The sequence below is a fragment of the Limanda limanda genome, chromosome 3 (genome assembly GCF_963576545.1).
Source record: "Limanda limanda chromosome 3, fLimLim1.1, whole genome shotgun sequence".
Taxonomy (NCBI): domain Eukaryota; kingdom Metazoa; phylum Chordata; class Actinopteri; order Pleuronectiformes; family Pleuronectidae; genus Limanda; species Limanda limanda.
Genome location: NC_083638.1, coordinates 3,922,619 through 3,940,118, shown reverse-complemented (window position 1 = coordinate 3,940,118; position 17,500 = coordinate 3,922,619). Strand labels below are relative to the sequence as shown.

The following is a 17,500-nucleotide window of genomic DNA, read 5'->3' as shown; positions in this document are numbered from 1 at the left end:
CAGATTTAAAATAATGAAGTTTGTCTGAGATAAACACTTCATAAGTACAATGAAATTAAACACAGCAAATTTTGTATTTGTAACTTGAATGGCCAACAACATTTTAAATCACAAATCAACCATATATTATTTGACAAGAGACTTGAAATTGTGATGAGAAAATGTGTGAATGCGACATGTTTTCCTAAATCTTTGTTAAGCAACTTAAGAACAAATCTAATGGTTCTTGCATGAGGCTGTTTACATCAAGATTTGATGGTTGACAGTGTTTCTACGGTTCTAACATCAACAAGTGTTTTTCATCGGAATCACACAAACAAAACTGCTCTATAGCGCCACCTGTGGCCGAAAAATGAAGAAAGCAGAAGCCGTAGTCGAGCTCGTAGATGATTTTATTGACAGTCCGTCCGTCCCGTGGATCCGGTCTCGGTTCAGAATCGTCGCCGTGAACCAACCGTTAGAAAAAGTGATTTCTACAAAGGGCCAGTTCAAATGTACACGGCCCAGATTCTGCAAAATCAGTCATTTGTACAACTTTTTTATTTCTTTTTTCTAACACAAACAACAAAGATCCTCAGACGGACGACAGCTGCTCCGAGCCGCTGCTGAAAGTTCACTGTCAAGGGTCAAAGTGCAGATTTCAGACTTTCCCTGTTTTGGTTTCCTCTGCCACAGATAAACACACACACACACACACAGACACACACACACACACACACAGACACACACACACACTCACTCACTCACTCACATGGTTTGACATTCATGAGACGCCCTTGAGGTTCGACCCTGGACGTCCTCCTGCAACCAGCGCGTCAGTTTGATCAACGCATGAAAACAACCTGCTGAAAAATCCAGTTGATCCAGAATCTGTTTAAACATTAATATTCGTTTGACTTAAAGAGAAAATACAGTTAAAATTTAGATTTATTTTTAGAAATAAAAAGAAAGCATCTGAGCTGAATTCCTTATTTTTACGGAAGCCAGGGACGTTGTGTTGTCACAGGTGTCGTCAGGATTACTCGGAAACTACGCAATAAAATTTCCATGAGATTCTGGATTTTAAGCGCTAATAAGAACCGGTTAAAGTTTAAGATAAGAGATAAAAACCAGAGAGAAGATCTACAGGATCCCGACGAGGACAAAAGAGTTGCAGCTGCAGGAAAGTGAGAAATCAAACCTGTGAACGACACTTTTGCAGTGAGATGAATCGTTTGTTGTGCTCCAGGCTTTTCTTGTGGTTTTAAAACGGCGTTTGACAAAAAGAGGGAAAGTTCGTCACAATATATAACGTTAACCGGCTTTGTAGGTTCTCAGGACGGCCCACACTGATGTCTGAACGTGAGGAAACTTTAAAAAGTCATCAAAGTGTAAACAAACCGAACCTTGTGGAACTTTACATGAAAATGAGATGACAGTTAAAGCAGCGGGACGTGAAACAAGGCGGCTTCAGAAGGTTCAGAGCTGCAGCCGGAGATTCAGAATCGATTCATCTCAAATATTATCTGACAAGAACGAATAAAGACGATGAATCAAGAATCGGAAACGTCTCATTCGTTATCACTGCAGCTCCAACGTAAATCTTTGTTTTCATGCTCCTCGGAAACGTGGTTAATTATTTACAACAGACATGAATTCTTACGTCAGCTTCTTCTCCGCGTGTTGTTGGAAACGAGCGGCGGAGAAAACAAACAGGACACGAGAAAACGCTAGAATAAATAAAGCTGACTCTGTATAAATAGACTTCAAATTAAAATATTGCTAATTGTCTTCATATACTGCGACTATACAATATAAATGCTGCATTTAAAAAAAAAAAGAAGAAATCCTCTGCTGCCGTTCTTACATCGTTTTCACAGGATTTACCAGAGAAGAAACCAGGTGAACGACGGATGTTTCCGAACGCTGTGCGTGGGTTTCCCGTCGTCACGGAAACGAGACGTCGTGTGTAGAAGTGACTCGTCGGGTTTCGGGCTACATCATGTGACCTCAGTCCACTGGATCCGATCTCTGAGTTCACATTCACAGTCTCCCAACAAGTTCCTGAGCTCGTCTCGAAGCGTTGGACGATGAGAGTTCGTCCGGGCGTGTGACGGACGGATGGACGGATGGACGGACAGGAGGGGGGGGGGGGGGTTCACAGGTAAGGCTCGCCGAACGTCCGGCGACACTCCATGACCCCCGTGCTGGGGGGACGGTCACAGTTGTGGGTCAGCTTCACCAGGCTCGGCGCCAGGCGGTCGTACGCCAGCTTGTACTCCCGGTCGAAGGCGTCTGAGGAGAGAAGAGAACCGAGTTAAAACCGTTTCTACAAATTCTTCCTTCCTTCAAATCCACGGGGTTAAAATCCAAATTTGATCAACGGATCCGTGGTAGCGCGATAGCCGGGTCACAGAAACACATCTGTATAAACCAGGATGACAATTAGCAAATTGTCATCCAACGTCAACTTAATGCATCAACATTTAGTTCTCTGCTGCCCTCTAGTGGCCAGAAATCAGTCATGCTCCATTCTTCATTATACAAGCACCTTAAAATGTATATTTATACTTTTATTTATCCCAAATCTCTACAAACCCGATGAAAAAAGTCATTTAATAATGAATCAGTGGCACAAGGTTGAATGTGGGAGGAACTTGCCGATGTCGATGTTGTCTTTGCCCAGAGCCACGAGGGACAGGAAGAGGACGTCTCTGTACAAGCTCCTGACGAAGAAGAAGAGCACAAGGAGAGAAACAAGTCGTCACAGCAGCTTTTAGACTCGAGTCTCAGTGACTGACACGATGAAAGTGACTCTATGGTTTGGACATGAAGAGATTTTCCTGTCAACACTTTAAGTTAAGCTTATTGACTGTGGACGATAGTGGATCTGGTCCTGATGCTGGATCATGATCTTGCTGCTGACCAGAGACTATGCTGCAGCAGGACTGCTTGACATATAGTATTGAAGTTATCCTTCAAAATTTTTCCCCTCATCGATGCTTCTAAAACCTTTCTCCTGATGATGTTCTCCTCTACACATCTGTTGTGTCACTTGTGTCCGTCCTGGGAGACGGATCCTCACATGTGTCTCTCTGAGGTTTCTACGTATTTTTACCTAAAGGGTTTTTAGTAGTTTTTCCTGACTCTTGTTGAGGGTTAAGGACAGAGGATGTCTCACCATGTTAAAGCCCTATGAGGTGAAGTGTGATTTGTGAATATGGGCTATACAAATAAAGTTCGATAGATTGATTAATCGTTCTGTAAGTGAATCGAATGTTTTCCTGTAAACACGCGAGGGTTTGATTCCCTCCTGCTCTGCACGAGAGTTTACGTGTTTGTTTACACGTGAAACGACCTCCACACACACTTTCAGACTCGATGACTCTAACACACTCGATGACTCTAACACACTCGATGATGAGTCACTGCCGACCTTTGCCTCTTGACCCCGAGCGTCTGGTGCAGCAGCTGCAGCAGCTGAGCCACCGGCCGGCTGAGGTCGTTCCTCTGGATGCTCTTCACCACGCTCTGCAGCAGCTCCTCGCTGAACGGCTTCTCCTCCTCCGGGACCGGCCGGGACAGAGGGTAGCCCACATCTACCGAAACACACACAGACACACACACAGACACACACACAGAGGTCAGCAGAGGACTAGTTTCTACAGACAGAACCACAGAGAGACAGGATGAAGGTGGTTTGATTCTTATCTGAGGTTTTCACTTCACCCTAAAGCTCCTGGGCTGTGGATCTGTAAAACTGGTTTTATTAATCTTATATATTGAACACGTGTCTGTAGCTTTAAATACTTTTGGGTATTTGGACTTTTGGTTGAACAGAACCAGACATGTGAACACATCACATGCAGTTCTGATGCTACACACACACACAATAACAATTGAATATGAGAATAGTTTGTTACAGCACAATCGGAAAGTGAAAAAAAGGATTTATTATAATATTATAAACTGATACAGGTTATTTTTGTTAAGCTTTTGATTTTATGCTCAAATCAAAGTAGGAAAACAAGAGCAAAGTGGATTTTAGGTAAGTGATGTGTGACCTGATGCCGCTGCACAACTCAAACTGTTGAAATGTCCATGTTCACAAGTGGAAGGACAAAGTGGACGTTCACCAGAGATGCAAACCAACACTCAAATACATCTCAGGACTGTATTTGATCAACAACAACAACAACAACAACAACCCCTGAGTCAACATCAATTCCAAACACTGTGACGGGAACAGGTCGACTTTCCCCAAACAACAAACTGCAAAGCATCAGGCAGAGAACACACACACACACACACACACACACACACACACACGGCACAGAGGGAGACAGCCGGCCTCGCACGGGACAGACAACAGGACTCATCTGTGTGTGTGTGTGTGTGTGTGTGTGTGTGTGTGTGTGCAGGTGAACACTCACTCTCTAACAACAGAGTACAATTAAGCCCTGGAAGACACAGAGAAGCAGACACAGCCTGTTAGAGGACGAGCCGACCCCCAGGAGGAGCTGGCTCCCTCCTCCCCCCCCCCATGCCTCCTCCTCCTCCCCCCCCATGCCTCCTCTTCCTCAAACCGGCTTCTTCTACCGGCTCGTTCGCCGATCACAAATCCCGCTCTCGTCAAGTTGTTATCACGAGAAAAGGCTCCATTATGCTTTTACGTATCCGTTTCGCGGAGAGGGACGCACGGAGACCAGAGAGTCTTTTAGATTTTTGCTTCTCCGTCTGAAAACAATTCACCGCCAGAACAGTAGGTGGCGCACAAAAGACAAGCTGGGAGAAGCCTACCTACGAGTAATCAGAAGAAGTCCACGCTGTTCATTTACTTACTCCCCACTTTCCTCACACACAGTGTAGCTACGATGGCAACTAAATAAAATAAAGTGACACCCAGCAGGTCAAAATGCTGATGTAATCGTTTCTTAGCGCAGCGGTTCCCCGGTCTAGTTTCCGAACTGTGTTGCTAATTCCACAGCATGAAGCTCCGTGTAGCTTGAAGCCAGACGGAGCTAGCTAGCTCCCCCCCCAGCTAGCTCCCCCCCCAGCTTCCACACACAGTCAGCAGGACTCCCGACACTAACTACTACCCAGTGTTTGCTTCTAACCTGACGGTATTATAGAAACAGTGTTATGATAGAAGTGGAATTAAAGTCGTCACAGCGGGTTTTTGCACTGTTACCACCGCAGTTAGCATGGTGGCTAGCCCGCTAGCCTAGCCCGCTAGCGCCGTTTTGAAAGCTCGTTATAACCGTATGTGACCGTGCACACATGCCGTCAGTGCTCTAACGAGCCACCGTCAGCCGGACAACTCCGCTGGCTTAACACACACGTCACATTAATCGTAGAATCCTAGTTGTGTTTGTGGTTATTGTGAAGCAGGAAGTTTGAGGTCCGGAAATAACGTCGTACGGAAATGATGTCGTTCGCGGACCAATCACAGCCAAGGGCGGTCCATGGGGTCTCCGAAATAAACACGGACAGTTAGAAAAATCAGAGGTGCACGAAAAGCTCTCCGAGGCGCTCGGAGAGGGCGGTCTTATCTGTCCGTGTCCGAAAAAACGGAGAAGCAAAAATTGGCCTTAAATCAAAGTGTAACTGCTGTGACTCACTGAAGGTGTTCCAGACGATGTAGAGCGGCTGGACAGGATCCTGGTGCAGCTTCAGGTTGTCCCACAGGATCTGGATCAACACGTGTTTACTGTCCTCGGACATCCAGTGACGAGGAACCTGACAACAGACACACACAGAGACCGTGAGACAGACAGTTGTGTTTGTCGTGTCCCTCAAAACCCTTCACATGTTCTCACTTATCTTTTAATGTCACAAAATCAGTGTAAAATCAGATATAAAGATATAATTTGCCCTCAAGCACAAGTGGAAACAGTTGGGAAATCCAGATTTAAAAGACTCGACCACCAGAGAGCAGCAAACACACAACCCTGTGAAGTCAAATGTCAGTGTTTACTACTCGTGTGTGTGTGTGTTTCTGTTTGTGCGTCGGACCTGAGAGTCTCGGTTGCAGTGCTCGGACGTGAGGATGAGTCCGGGCAGGTTGCTGGGCAGGTCCAGGCGTCTGAAGTACCACACCAGGTTCCAGTAGATGATGGGATGCTGGTCCACCACGTCGGCCTCGGTGATGGCCGGGTCGCCCTCGTTCTCCAGGAGACTCTCCAGCTCCTTCCACAGCACCAGCGGGCTCAGGTAGGGAACCGTCACCGGCTCCGGGTTGTGGAGCCGCCACTCCATGTTCAGTGGATCCTGGGAGAAGGATTTATTAATGGGAGGGGCAGATTGTGGAGGACTAGAACAGGAAGTGGAGTGACGTGGTTAGCGTGGACACGTACCGATGTCTCGTTGAGGCGGCTGGGCAGGCTGCCGGAGGTCGGCACGCCGCGGCCGGGTCGGGAAGCTTCCTCCAGAGGATTGAAGGTGCTGACGCTCCGGGCCATGGGCGCTCCGGGGGACGCCATGCCCCCCCGGCATCCTGAGGGGATGTTTATCCCTTGAGCCCTAGTTGCTCTGCTCCTGGGAGGACACAGGGAGGACACAGGGAGGACACAGGGAGGACACAGCGAGGACACAGGGAGGACACAGGGAGGACACAGGGAGGACACAGGGAGGACACAAGGAGGACACAGAGAGGACACAGGGAGGACACAGGGAGGACACAGGGAGAACACAGGGAGGACACAGGGAAGACACAAGTAGGACACAGGGAGGACACAGGGAGGACACAGGGAGGACACAGCGAGGACACAGGGAGGACACAGGGAGGACACAGGGAGGACACAGAGAGGACACAGGGAGGACACAGGGAGGACACAGGGAGAACACAGGGAGGACACAGGGAGGACACAAGTAGGACACAGGGAGGACACAGAGAGGACACAGGGAGGACACAGGGAGGACACAGGGAGGACACAGCGAGGACACAGGGAGGACACAGGGAGGACACAAGTAGGACACAGGGAGGACACAGGAAGGACACAGCGAGGACACAGGGAGGACACAGGTCAGTGTGTGAAACCAACACAAGGACGAAGAAGTTATGAATCTGTTTTAACGTACGCTGGTCCTGTTTTAAACTCTCAATATGAATCAGCCACAGATCTACTCCCACAATTCAACACAACTGGATGTAGAGATGTATGGGGGGCCGTTTGTAAAGCAGCTCACGCTGAAAATAACAGCAGCATTTTGTCACATTTAATCTAAATCTAAATGTTAAATTGAAATTTAAATCTAAATGTTAAATCTAAATCTTAAATTTAAATCTAAATGTTAAATCTAAATCTAAATCTAAATGTTAAATCTAAATCTAAATGTTAAATCTAAATGTTTCGGGTGAAACATATATTTAACTAATATGCAAATTCAAATGCCGGTAACAGGAAGTAACAAAATAAATGGAAAAATGGACTCTTGGACATGGATTATCGTGATATTAACTACATAAAATAACAAACACGTTTGGAGAAACTTTATTTGGAGAGTCCATTTCCCCGAATAAGATTTATTCGTTATTTGCCAATATAAACACACTCTGACCTCCTCGAGCTTTTATTTTGTTACTTCCTGTTACCGTAACATTAAGATTTAACATTTAAATTTAAATTTAACATTTAGATTTAGATTAAACATTTCAATTTCACACTTCGATTTTGATTTAAATTTAACATTTAGATTTAGATTTAACATTTGGATTTAAATATTTAAAATATCTCTAAGTTGACAAATATTGTTGTAAATGTGCAAAAAAGTGACTCAAAAATTCACACCAGTTTTTTAAACATGGTTTGAAGCTAAATGTGACAAAATGTTGCTCTTATTTTCAGCGTCAGCTGCTTTACAAACGGCGCCCCATAGAGATGCTCCTCCACATCGGTTTGCACTTCATTGAGCTACAGGAGATCACATGCAGCTCCGTATGATGAGCGTGTGAATCCCAGTGAACCACGGTGAGTTACCTTCCGTCGCCCGAGGACTCCTGGACAGCCGCCACGGGGGAGGGAGGGGACACAGCTGTGGCAGGACATGGCGTGGACAAGGTGGACGTCCCTGTGTCGAAACCCGTGGAGGCGGAGTACGATGACGTCATCGCCTCGTCCACCGACGGACTGCCCTTCAGGAAAAGTCTGGGGAGTCAAATCAGAACGGTGCTGGTCGTTTAAGTACGGTAAAATATCTATTCTGATGTTTTTAAAAATATCCTGTGTTTCCTTCTCTTTTAAAAGATGTTTTATGGGCAGTGGAAATGTGAAATGGGGCTCGAAGAACACAGGCAGCAAAGGGTCGGGTCGGAATCGAACCTGCAGCCGCCTCAAAGGCCTCAAGCCTCCATGTGTGAGGCAGATTCTTCTTTTGTTTTAAAACCATGTCAAGAAAGTGGATATTTTAAAGTACCAGTAAGATACGGATGAAGTAAAGGCTCTGTTCTACCTGCCGGGTCCCCTCAGGTCCCTGATCTCCACATTGAGGAAAGGCAGGAAGGGGTTTCCACAGAAGGGGCAGGTGGTGTTCAGGTTGGAGTCGTCCGCCGTCCAGCCGGCCATGATCTCCTCGTCGTACACCAGAGAGTCACAGGTCTTACAGCGAGAGCAGCTGGAGATCAGCAGCTGGAGGAAGAGACACACACACACACACACACACACACACACACACACACACACACACACACACACACACACACACACACACACACACACACACACACACACACACACACACACACACACACACACACACACACACACACACACACACACACACACACACACACACACACACACACAGAGCTCAGAGCAGTTCTGATGGTTACGTCCCAGGCGCTGAATTCCACTTCTCAGTTTCCCAGTGTGATCTACCTCCATGGCGTAGTTGTTGAAGATGCTGGTGTTGCTGGTGTAGTGGGAGGAGCCGGCGTCCGACTTGTCCGGCAGAGAGAAGCCGGGGGGGGAGAGGACGCATCCTGCAGGAGGACGAAGACAAGAACGATCAGAATAATATCACATTTATTTACTCCCACGGCTTTTTTTATATTTATTTGAAACATTTCCGATGTTTTATCAGATGGTTTGTCAGGAAACTGAGCTTTTAAAGAAGTGAATATTTAAGTGATAGTCACAACATTCAAATGATTTAAAACCAGAAACTGCTAAAGAAAAAAAGACAGATCTGCAAATTGAATTAATTCATACAGATTTAATTTCTTTTTTCTTGCTGTCGATATTTGGCAAATAAAATGTAGACGGGACAAAAACCTTATTTCACCTGAATCACTTTGTTTGAAAAATGTGTCAAAGATAAAAAACCTTTGCTTGGAATGTGATCACGTTAGAAACTAATGCTAAAGAAGAAGAGGAGGAGGAGGAGCTTCCTCACCGGGCAGCAGGGACGTGGGTCTCATGGGGCGGGACCCGGCGGGGGGGCCGTCCAGGCGGCTGCGCCGGGGGCTGCGTCGGGGGGCCGAGGGACCACCGGGGCCGTTCCTCTGGGGAGAGACCACCGAGCTCTCCGACCCCCGGCCGTCCTCCTCGTCCAGCAGAGACGAGCCGTCCGGGTCGCCGACGCTCAGCCGGTCGATGTAACCGTCCTGGAGCGACGGAGGAGAGACGGGTGAGTGTCGGGTGATGTTTATATTCATAAAACTATGATTCTCACAGCAACAGCTACTACAAATTAAATTATTTTATATCCTAAAAGGATCAAATAAGATTGTTTTTACAGATTATCTGAACTAAAATGCATTTTCCTCTTTGACTTTAAACACAAATCATTCAAATGATTCACCAGAGCAAACCTGATCAACATGTAGTCAGTGATTATATGATTTCATAAAACTGTGTAAATGTTTTAAAAATGTAGTATCTGCACCAAAGAACATTTAAAATTTATTTAAAAAAAAAGGGATTGGATCCAGGAATTTATTTAATTTCCTTTAACAGAGAGAAACTGGAGGTTTTCTCAGATTTTTAAGTCAAATTTCCCCAAATAAAGGAATATTTTGATCTTATCTTCCACAGGAATCATATCAACACAGCCACCAGAGGGCAGCAGCGCTCCAACTGAAGTCTTCCACTGCTTCTTATAAAAGCACTGACGTGTGTTTGTGCAAAAGTAAAATCACACCAGTGTTTAAACAGGTTTTTATCTTATTTGAAGTTTGCTTCTTATTCCTGATGTATTATAGATTCAAATGTGGCTTTTTTGGGATTAAAATATGTGATATAGGTTTAAAATTAGGTCATTTATCATCTATCTGTATATATATATATAAATATATTCATCTCAAACTCGATTTAAGCGAGTCTGTTGAGTTTGTTGAATAGTTGTGAATGAAAGTGTTCATTTCTGAAAACAACATTTCTCTCCCCAGTCTGAAGCTGATCTCTCCGGTCGGGACTCGGTACCTTGGTGGGCGTGGTGTAAGTCGCCAGACGCGAGTACCAGCGGCTCGCCTTCTCGGCCACGCCCTTCCCAGCGGAGACCACGCTGGTTTTGAAGACGTCCAGCGTCGGCGTGAGCAGCGTGTCCAGAGCGAAGGACGAGGAGGACGGCGAGGGCGTGGCCAGGCTCATCCTGTCCGCCCTCTCTCTGTAGGGGGAGGGGCGAGGGCTGGGGCTGGGGGTGGTGCTGGAGCTGCGCCGGGGGGGCGACGACCACAGGCGCTGGCGTGCGATGGGGTGGGAGGGCGAGGGCGGGTGGAACGTGCAGGAGCGTGGGACTCCGGCCGTCCTGTGGGAGGAGCTGTGGGAGGAGCTGTGAGGGAGGCTGGCTCTCCGGGGGCCGGACATGGCGGCGGGGGGGTGGAGGAGGGGGGGGCTGGCCGGGTCCTGCAGGTCCAGGCTGGGCGTGCGGCTGGTCAGCGGGCTGCCCATGTGGTTCATGTAGAGCTCGATCTCCCGGGCCAGGTGCCGGCCGGCGCTCGGCGTGCTCCCCTCCTCGCCGTCCGGGTACCGCCCCCCCCCCGGCGGCTCGGGCTGTGACTCAGCAGCGAGCAGCGACAGGGGGTCGTCGCCCGTCTCGATGCCCGTGCGCTTCACGCCTCCTCTGGACGCCCCGGGGCTCAGGGCGCCGGAGCTCACGCTGCGTCCCACCGGCGTCTTGTGTCTCTGACGAGCGGGGACGCCACGCCCGGGCGCAGGCTTGTCCAGATCCAGATCCTCCAGATCAAAGATGGCCTCCGTGTTCCCTCTGTCCTCATCACTGGAGTCCTGTCCCTCCAGCTCCTCCTCCTCCTCCTCCCCCCTGTGATCCAGTCGCCCGGCGCCGCCCTCTGATTCGCCGAACGCCAGCGAGCGAGGCCTCCTGCTCTTAGTGAAGTTGACCGCGGAGAGAATCCTGGCGTCGGCGCCCAGGTGACCCGCGATCTTCTCCGGGTCCGTCTCACCTTGGCTCATCGCCAGGCTGAGGACGGGGGTGCCGCTGCCGCTGCTGCCCACCGTGTCTCCGCTCAGACGCCGACCTCTGACCCCCGGCCACTCGAGGGCGGAGCCGCTGCCGGCGCTGCCGACCACGTCCTCCAGAGCGCTGCGGTGTCTCCTGAGCAAACTGTTGGTCTGGACCTCGCAGATCTCATCCAGGGACGAGGTGAAGAGGAGCCCGGCCACGTGTCCTGAGGGGGGGGGGGGCGTTAGAGACATGTTGTGTTAAATCACATAATCGGACCAGGAGAGTTCTGACTTGAAGTTCATGCGTTTAAGGACAAAGACAAGAAGAAAAATAAATTACCCTTTTCTAAAAGTTTAAAAATAGATGGAGCTTGTTTCCTTTTTGAATCTTTTTCATCTTGTTTGAAGCAGTAAATCGTACATTTAACATGTTTCTGTGTGGCCTGTATCTCACGACTATCTCTCTATCGGTTGTTCTCATAACTTTACGACTTAATTTCCATCAATTTACAAAAAATGTTTTGTAATATTTAACTTAATTCCCCCAAATCCCAGATATTTTTCCCTTCAAGTGGCCATAATAATCTCAATAAGCGAAAATATACTTGTTTCAAGTTAACGCATCTATGATATGAATTCAAAAGACAGTTTGCCTCATAAGAACTTTTCATAAGAAAATCTGCCGACCTCTGAAGGCAATGTGCCTAAAATAAGACCCAACCCATCTGAATTTAATTATTTTTAAGGCCTTTGATATGTTAAATATCTCAAATGACAATCAAACCACGAGAGTTCTGACTTCAAGTTTCATGCGTCAATCAGTTGAAGGACACAGAGAAGAAAAGTAAATTACACTTTTCCTAAAAGTTTAAATAGATGGAGCTTGTTTCCTTTTTGAAACTCTTTCTTGTTCTGAAGCAGTAAATCGTACATTTAACATGTTTCTGTGTGGCCTGTATCTCACCACTATCTCTCTATCTGTTATTTTCAGATCTTTACGTCTTTATTTCCATGAATTTACAACATTTTTCTTGTAATATTTCACTTTATTCCCCAAAATCCCAGATATTTTTTCCCTTCAAGTGGCCATAATAATCTCAAGAAGCAAAAATATACTTGTTTCAAGTAAACGCATCTATGATATGAACTCAAAAGACAGTTTGCCTCATTTGAAAATCTCAGTGACCTCTGATGGCAATGTGCCTAAAATAAGACCCATCCAATCTGAATTTAATACTTTTTAACGCCTCTTATAGGTTAAATATCTTAAGTCTTTTCAAGTTTCATGCGTCAATCAGTTGAAGGACACAGAGAAGAAAAGTAAATTTCACTTTTCCTTAAAGTTTAAATAGATGGAGCTTGTTTCCTCTTTGAAAGTAGTAAATCGTACATTTAACATTTGTCGGTGTGGCCTGTATCTCACCACTATCTCTCTATCCGTTATTCTCATAACTTTACAACTTTATTCCCATGAATTTACAAATTTTTTCTTGTAATATTTTGCTATATTCCCCCAAATCCCCTTCAAGTGGCCAAAATACTATCAAAAAGTTAAAATATACTTGTTTCATCAAATCTGAAATTAATACTTTTTAAGGCCTTTCATATGTTAAATATCTTAGGACTTTTCCATGACCCTTCCTTAAAGTTTAAATAGATGGAGCTTTTATCCTTTTAGGAACTCTTTCATCTTGTTTGAAGTACATCTAACTGTATCTCACCACTATCTCTCTATCGGTTGTTCTCATAACTTTATGACTATATTTCCATGAATTTCAACTCAAAAAGCTAAAATATACTTGTTTCAAGTTAACGCATGTATGTTATGAATTCAAAAGACAGTTTGCCTCATAAGAAAATCTCAGTGACCTCTGATGGCAATGTGCCTAAAATAAGACCCTTCCAATCTGAATTTAATACTTTTTAACGCCTCTTATAGGTTAAATATCTTAAGTCTTTTCAAGTTTCATGCGTCAATCAGTTGAAGGACACAGAGAAGAAAAGTAAATTTCACTTTTCCTTAAAGTTTATATAGATGGAGCTTGTTTCCTCTTTGAAAGTAGTAAATCGTACATTTAACATTTGTCGGTGTGGCCTGTATCTCACCACTATCTCTCTATCCGTTATTCTCATAACTTTACAACTTTATTCCCATGAATTTACAAATTTTTTCTTGTAATATTTTGCTATATTCCCCCAAATCCCCTTCAAGTGGCCAAAATACTATCAAAAAGGTAAAATATACTTGTTTCATCCAATCTGAATTTAATACTTTTTAAGGCCTTTCATATGTTAAATATCTTAGGACTTTTCCATGACCCTTCCTCAAAGTTTAAATAGATGGAGCTTTTATCCTTTTAGGAACTCTTTCATCTTGTTTGAAGTACATCTAACTGTATCTCACCACTATCTCTTTATCGGTTGTTCTCATAACTTTACGACTATATTTCCATGAATTTCAACTCAATAAGCGAAAATATACTTGTTTCAAGTAAACGCATGTATGTTATGAATTCAAAAGACAGTTTGCCTCATAAGAAAATCTCAGTGACCTCTGATGGCAATGTGCCTAAAATAAGACCCTTCCAATCTGAATTTAATACTTTTTAACGCCTCTTATAGGTTAAATATCTTAAGTCTTTTCAAGTTTCATGCGTCAATCAGTTGAAGGACACAGAGAAGTAAAATTAATTACAACTTCCTAAAAGTTTAAAGAGATTTTGAAACTCTTTCATCTTGTTTGAAGTAGTAAATCGTACATTTAACATTTTTCGGTGTGGCCTGTATCTCACCACTATCTCTCTAGCCGTTATTCTCATAACTTTACAACTTTATTCCCATGATTTTACAAATTTTTTCTTGTAATATTTTGCTATATTCCCCCAAATCCCCTTCAAGTGGCCAAAATACTATCAAAAAGGTAAAATATACTTGTTTCATCCAATCTGAAATTAATACTTTTTAAGGCCTTTCATATGTTAAATATCTAAGGACTTTTCAAGGACCCTTCCTTAAAGTTTAAATAGATGGAGCTTGTATACTTTTAGGAACTCTTTCATCTTGTTTGAAGTAGTAAATCGTACATTTAACATGTTTCTGTGTGGCCTGTATCTCACCACTATCTCTCTATCGGTTGTTTTCATAACTTTACGACTATATTTCCATGAATTTCAACTCAAAAAGCTAAAATATACTTCTTTCAGGTAAACGCATGTATGTTATGAATTCAAAAGACAGTTTGCCTCATAAGAAAATCTCAGTGACCTCTGATGGCAATGGGCCTAAAATAAGACCCTTCCAATCTGAATTTAATACTTTTTAACGCCTCTTATAGGTTAAATATCTTAAGTCTTTTCAAGTTTCATGCGTCAATCAGTTGAAGGACACAGAGAAGTAAAATTAATTACAACTTCCTAAAAGTTTAAAGAGATTTTGAAACTCTTTCATCTTGTTTGAAGTAGTAAATCGTACATTTAACATTTTTCTCTGTGGCCTGTATCTCACCACTATCTCTCTAGCCGTTATTCTCATAACTTTACAACTTTATTCCCATGATTTTACAAATTTTTTCTTGTAATATTTTGCTATATTCCCCCAAATCCCCTTCAAGTGGCCAAAATACTATCAAAAAGGTAAAATATACTTGTTTCATCCAATCTGAAATTAATACTTTTTAAGGCCTTTAATATGTTAAATATCTAATGACTTTTCCATGACCCTTCCTCAAAGTTTAAATAGATGGAGCTTTTATCCTTTTAGGAACTCTTTCATCTGGTTTGAAGCAGTAAATCGTACATTTAACATGTTTCTGTGTGGCCTGTATCTCACCACTATCTGTTAATCGGTTGTTCTCATAACTTTACGACTTTATTTCCATGAATTTCAACTCAATAAGCGAAAATATACTTGTTTCAAGTAAACGCATGTATGTTATGAATTCATAAGACAGTTTGCCTCATAAGAAAATCTCAGTGACCTCTGATGGCAATCTTAAATAAATAAGACCCATGCAATCTGAATTTAATACTTTTTAAGGCCTTTTATATGTTAAATATCTCAAGACTTTTCAAGGACCCTTGGCCAACCTGTACCAGCATTAGAGACATGTTTTTGTTAAATGACATATCGGACCGCGCTGAGAGTTTCATTTGTCAATCAGTTGAAGGACACAGAGAAGAAAAATAAATTACACTTTTCTAAAAGTTTAAATAGATGGCGCTTGTTTCCTTTTTGAATCTTTTTCATCTTCTTTGAAGCAGTAAATCATACATTTAACATTTTTCTGTGTGGCCTGTATCTCACCACTATCTCTCTATCGGTTATTCTCCTACCTTTACGACTTTATTCCCATGAGTTTACGCAATTTTTCTTGTAATATTCCACTTTATTCCACAAAATCCCAGATGTTTTCCCCTTAAAGTGGCCATAATACTCACAAATAACAAAAATATACCGGTACCTGTTTCAAGTAAACCTATGTATGTTATGAATTCAAAAGACAGTTTGCCTCATAAGAAAATCTCAGTGACCTCTAATGGCAATGGGCCTAAAATAAGACCCATCCAATCTGAATTTAATACTTTAGGGCCTTTCACATGTTAAATACTCAAAACAGGTCAATCTGAGGAGGGCTGTTTTAAATGATCCTTGGGGTATTTTGACCAAAATATGTTACAGACATTTCATTAAGACCCCAAGGAACCATATCAACTGTGGTAAAATGGGCATAATATGTTTCCTTTAAGACTTTTCAAGGACCCTTGGCCGACCTGCACCAGCTTCTACTCCCCACTGGAGGAGCCCTTGACTCATAAGTCCTGGTGTACCTGTGCTCACGGAGCTCTTGGGTTTACAGGACGAGTCGTCGAAGGCACAGCTGCTGCGGACGATGGCCCGAGGTCTGAAGGAGGAGGCGACCTCCACCTCCAGCTGAGGGAGGCAGTCTTTACTTCCTTTGGCGCTCTCCGTCTCCGATACTACAAACACAAAAATTACAATTTCAAAATCGTCCTTTTAGACGACGGGCCCAAGCTTTGAACACGATATCGTTCTTTTAAATAATCCTGGGACGGAAACAAAACAGACAAGGCTTTGATGTTTGTGAGAAACCAGGAGAGATGAATCTCGGGAGGATCAAGGCGGAGGAAGTGGGAAATCCCGTGCAGCTAGAAATCTGCCAAGTTCTGGTTTTACATTGAGAGGGAACAGTGGACATGCAGATCAGGTGATATCTGAACTACTGACGGGAGCTGCAGTCGCTCTCCTTCTTCTCCTCCTTGTCGGGGGCCGCGTCCTGGGAGCTGGGGTCTCCTCTCCGGACCTCCTCTTTGGACAGCGAGTTATAACCCAGGTCCGACTGATCTCCTGCGGAACAAGAGGAAACAGAGGGAGAAGGAGATTAAACCAAGGAAAGGGGAGAACACACAGGCACTGATTCTAAACATGAATATAAACCACAGTGAATGATAAAGAGGAAGGATTCAAGTTCCAGCTTCTCAAAGCGGCTGCACACCCGCACCACTGCATGTGCCAGACCTCCTTTAGTTTCAGAGTCTACAGAACAAAACCCAGAGAAAGCTTTTTTTTGCTATAAAAGAGAAGAAACTGTGAATCTGTTGTTGCCTGAAGGAAATGAGACGTTAAGAGGAAAAGCCGGAGGAGCACTTCTTCCCTTTCATCTGCTCTGCTAAAGCTGTTCTGAGTCACAGACTTGTCCCGAGGCCGAGCTGCTCCACGGTTACTAGGGTTGCAAAGGGGCGGAAAGTTTCCATGGAAGTTTAGCTCTGGAATTTTGGGAATTTTAAAAAAGAAATAAATACGCAAATTAAACGCTGAGCAATGAAAACATCGTTCAAAACTATTTTAAAGATGTATGGAATGCAGCACACGCAGCACGTTGAGTTTCAACCCCCCACTGTGCATTCTTCCATCACATGCACAGATAACTCCCAGCATCCTTCACTCTACAGCAGGGCTATTGAGGCCTGCTGTAGTGTGAAGGACTAGTCAGGTAAGTTCCATGATATGACTGGGGAAAATATATATGCATGCTGATTGAGGATTGTTCATCTGTTCATCTAGACTATTTCCATTCATTTATCCATCAATTGTAAAATATG

General features: G+C 44.2%; 1 protein-coding gene across 1 annotated transcript in view; it reads right to left on the bottom strand.

Moving 5' to 3' along the window:
• Positions 1 to 1,553: 1,553 nt before the first annotated feature.
• Positions 1,554 to 17,500, bottom strand: part of LOC132998923 (C-myc promoter-binding protein-like) — a 66,874-nt gene continuing 50,927 nt past the window's right edge. Inside the window, exons 21-33 of the mRNA XM_061068670.1 lie at positions 16,626 to 16,745; positions 16,208 to 16,357; positions 10,401 to 11,605; positions 9,373 to 9,583; positions 8,856 to 8,959; positions 8,431 to 8,606; positions 7,959 to 8,126; positions 6,336 to 6,516; positions 5,995 to 6,249; positions 5,601 to 5,718; positions 3,416 to 3,578; positions 2,641 to 2,705; positions 1,554 to 2,274 (exon numbers count right to left, since the gene is read on the bottom strand). Coding sequence (XP_060924653.1) covers positions 2,138 to 2,274; positions 2,641 to 2,705; positions 3,416 to 3,578; positions 5,601 to 5,718; positions 5,995 to 6,249; positions 6,336 to 6,516; positions 7,959 to 8,126; positions 8,431 to 8,606; positions 8,856 to 8,959; positions 9,373 to 9,583; positions 10,401 to 11,605; positions 16,208 to 16,357; positions 16,626 to 16,745 — 3,053 coding nt within the window. The 3' untranslated portion in view covers positions 1,554 to 2,137. The remainder of the gene's footprint in view (positions 2,275 to 2,640; positions 2,706 to 3,415; positions 3,579 to 5,600; positions 5,719 to 5,994; positions 6,250 to 6,335; positions 6,517 to 7,958; positions 8,127 to 8,430; positions 8,607 to 8,855; positions 8,960 to 9,372; positions 9,584 to 10,400; positions 11,606 to 16,207; positions 16,358 to 16,625; positions 16,746 to 17,500) is intronic.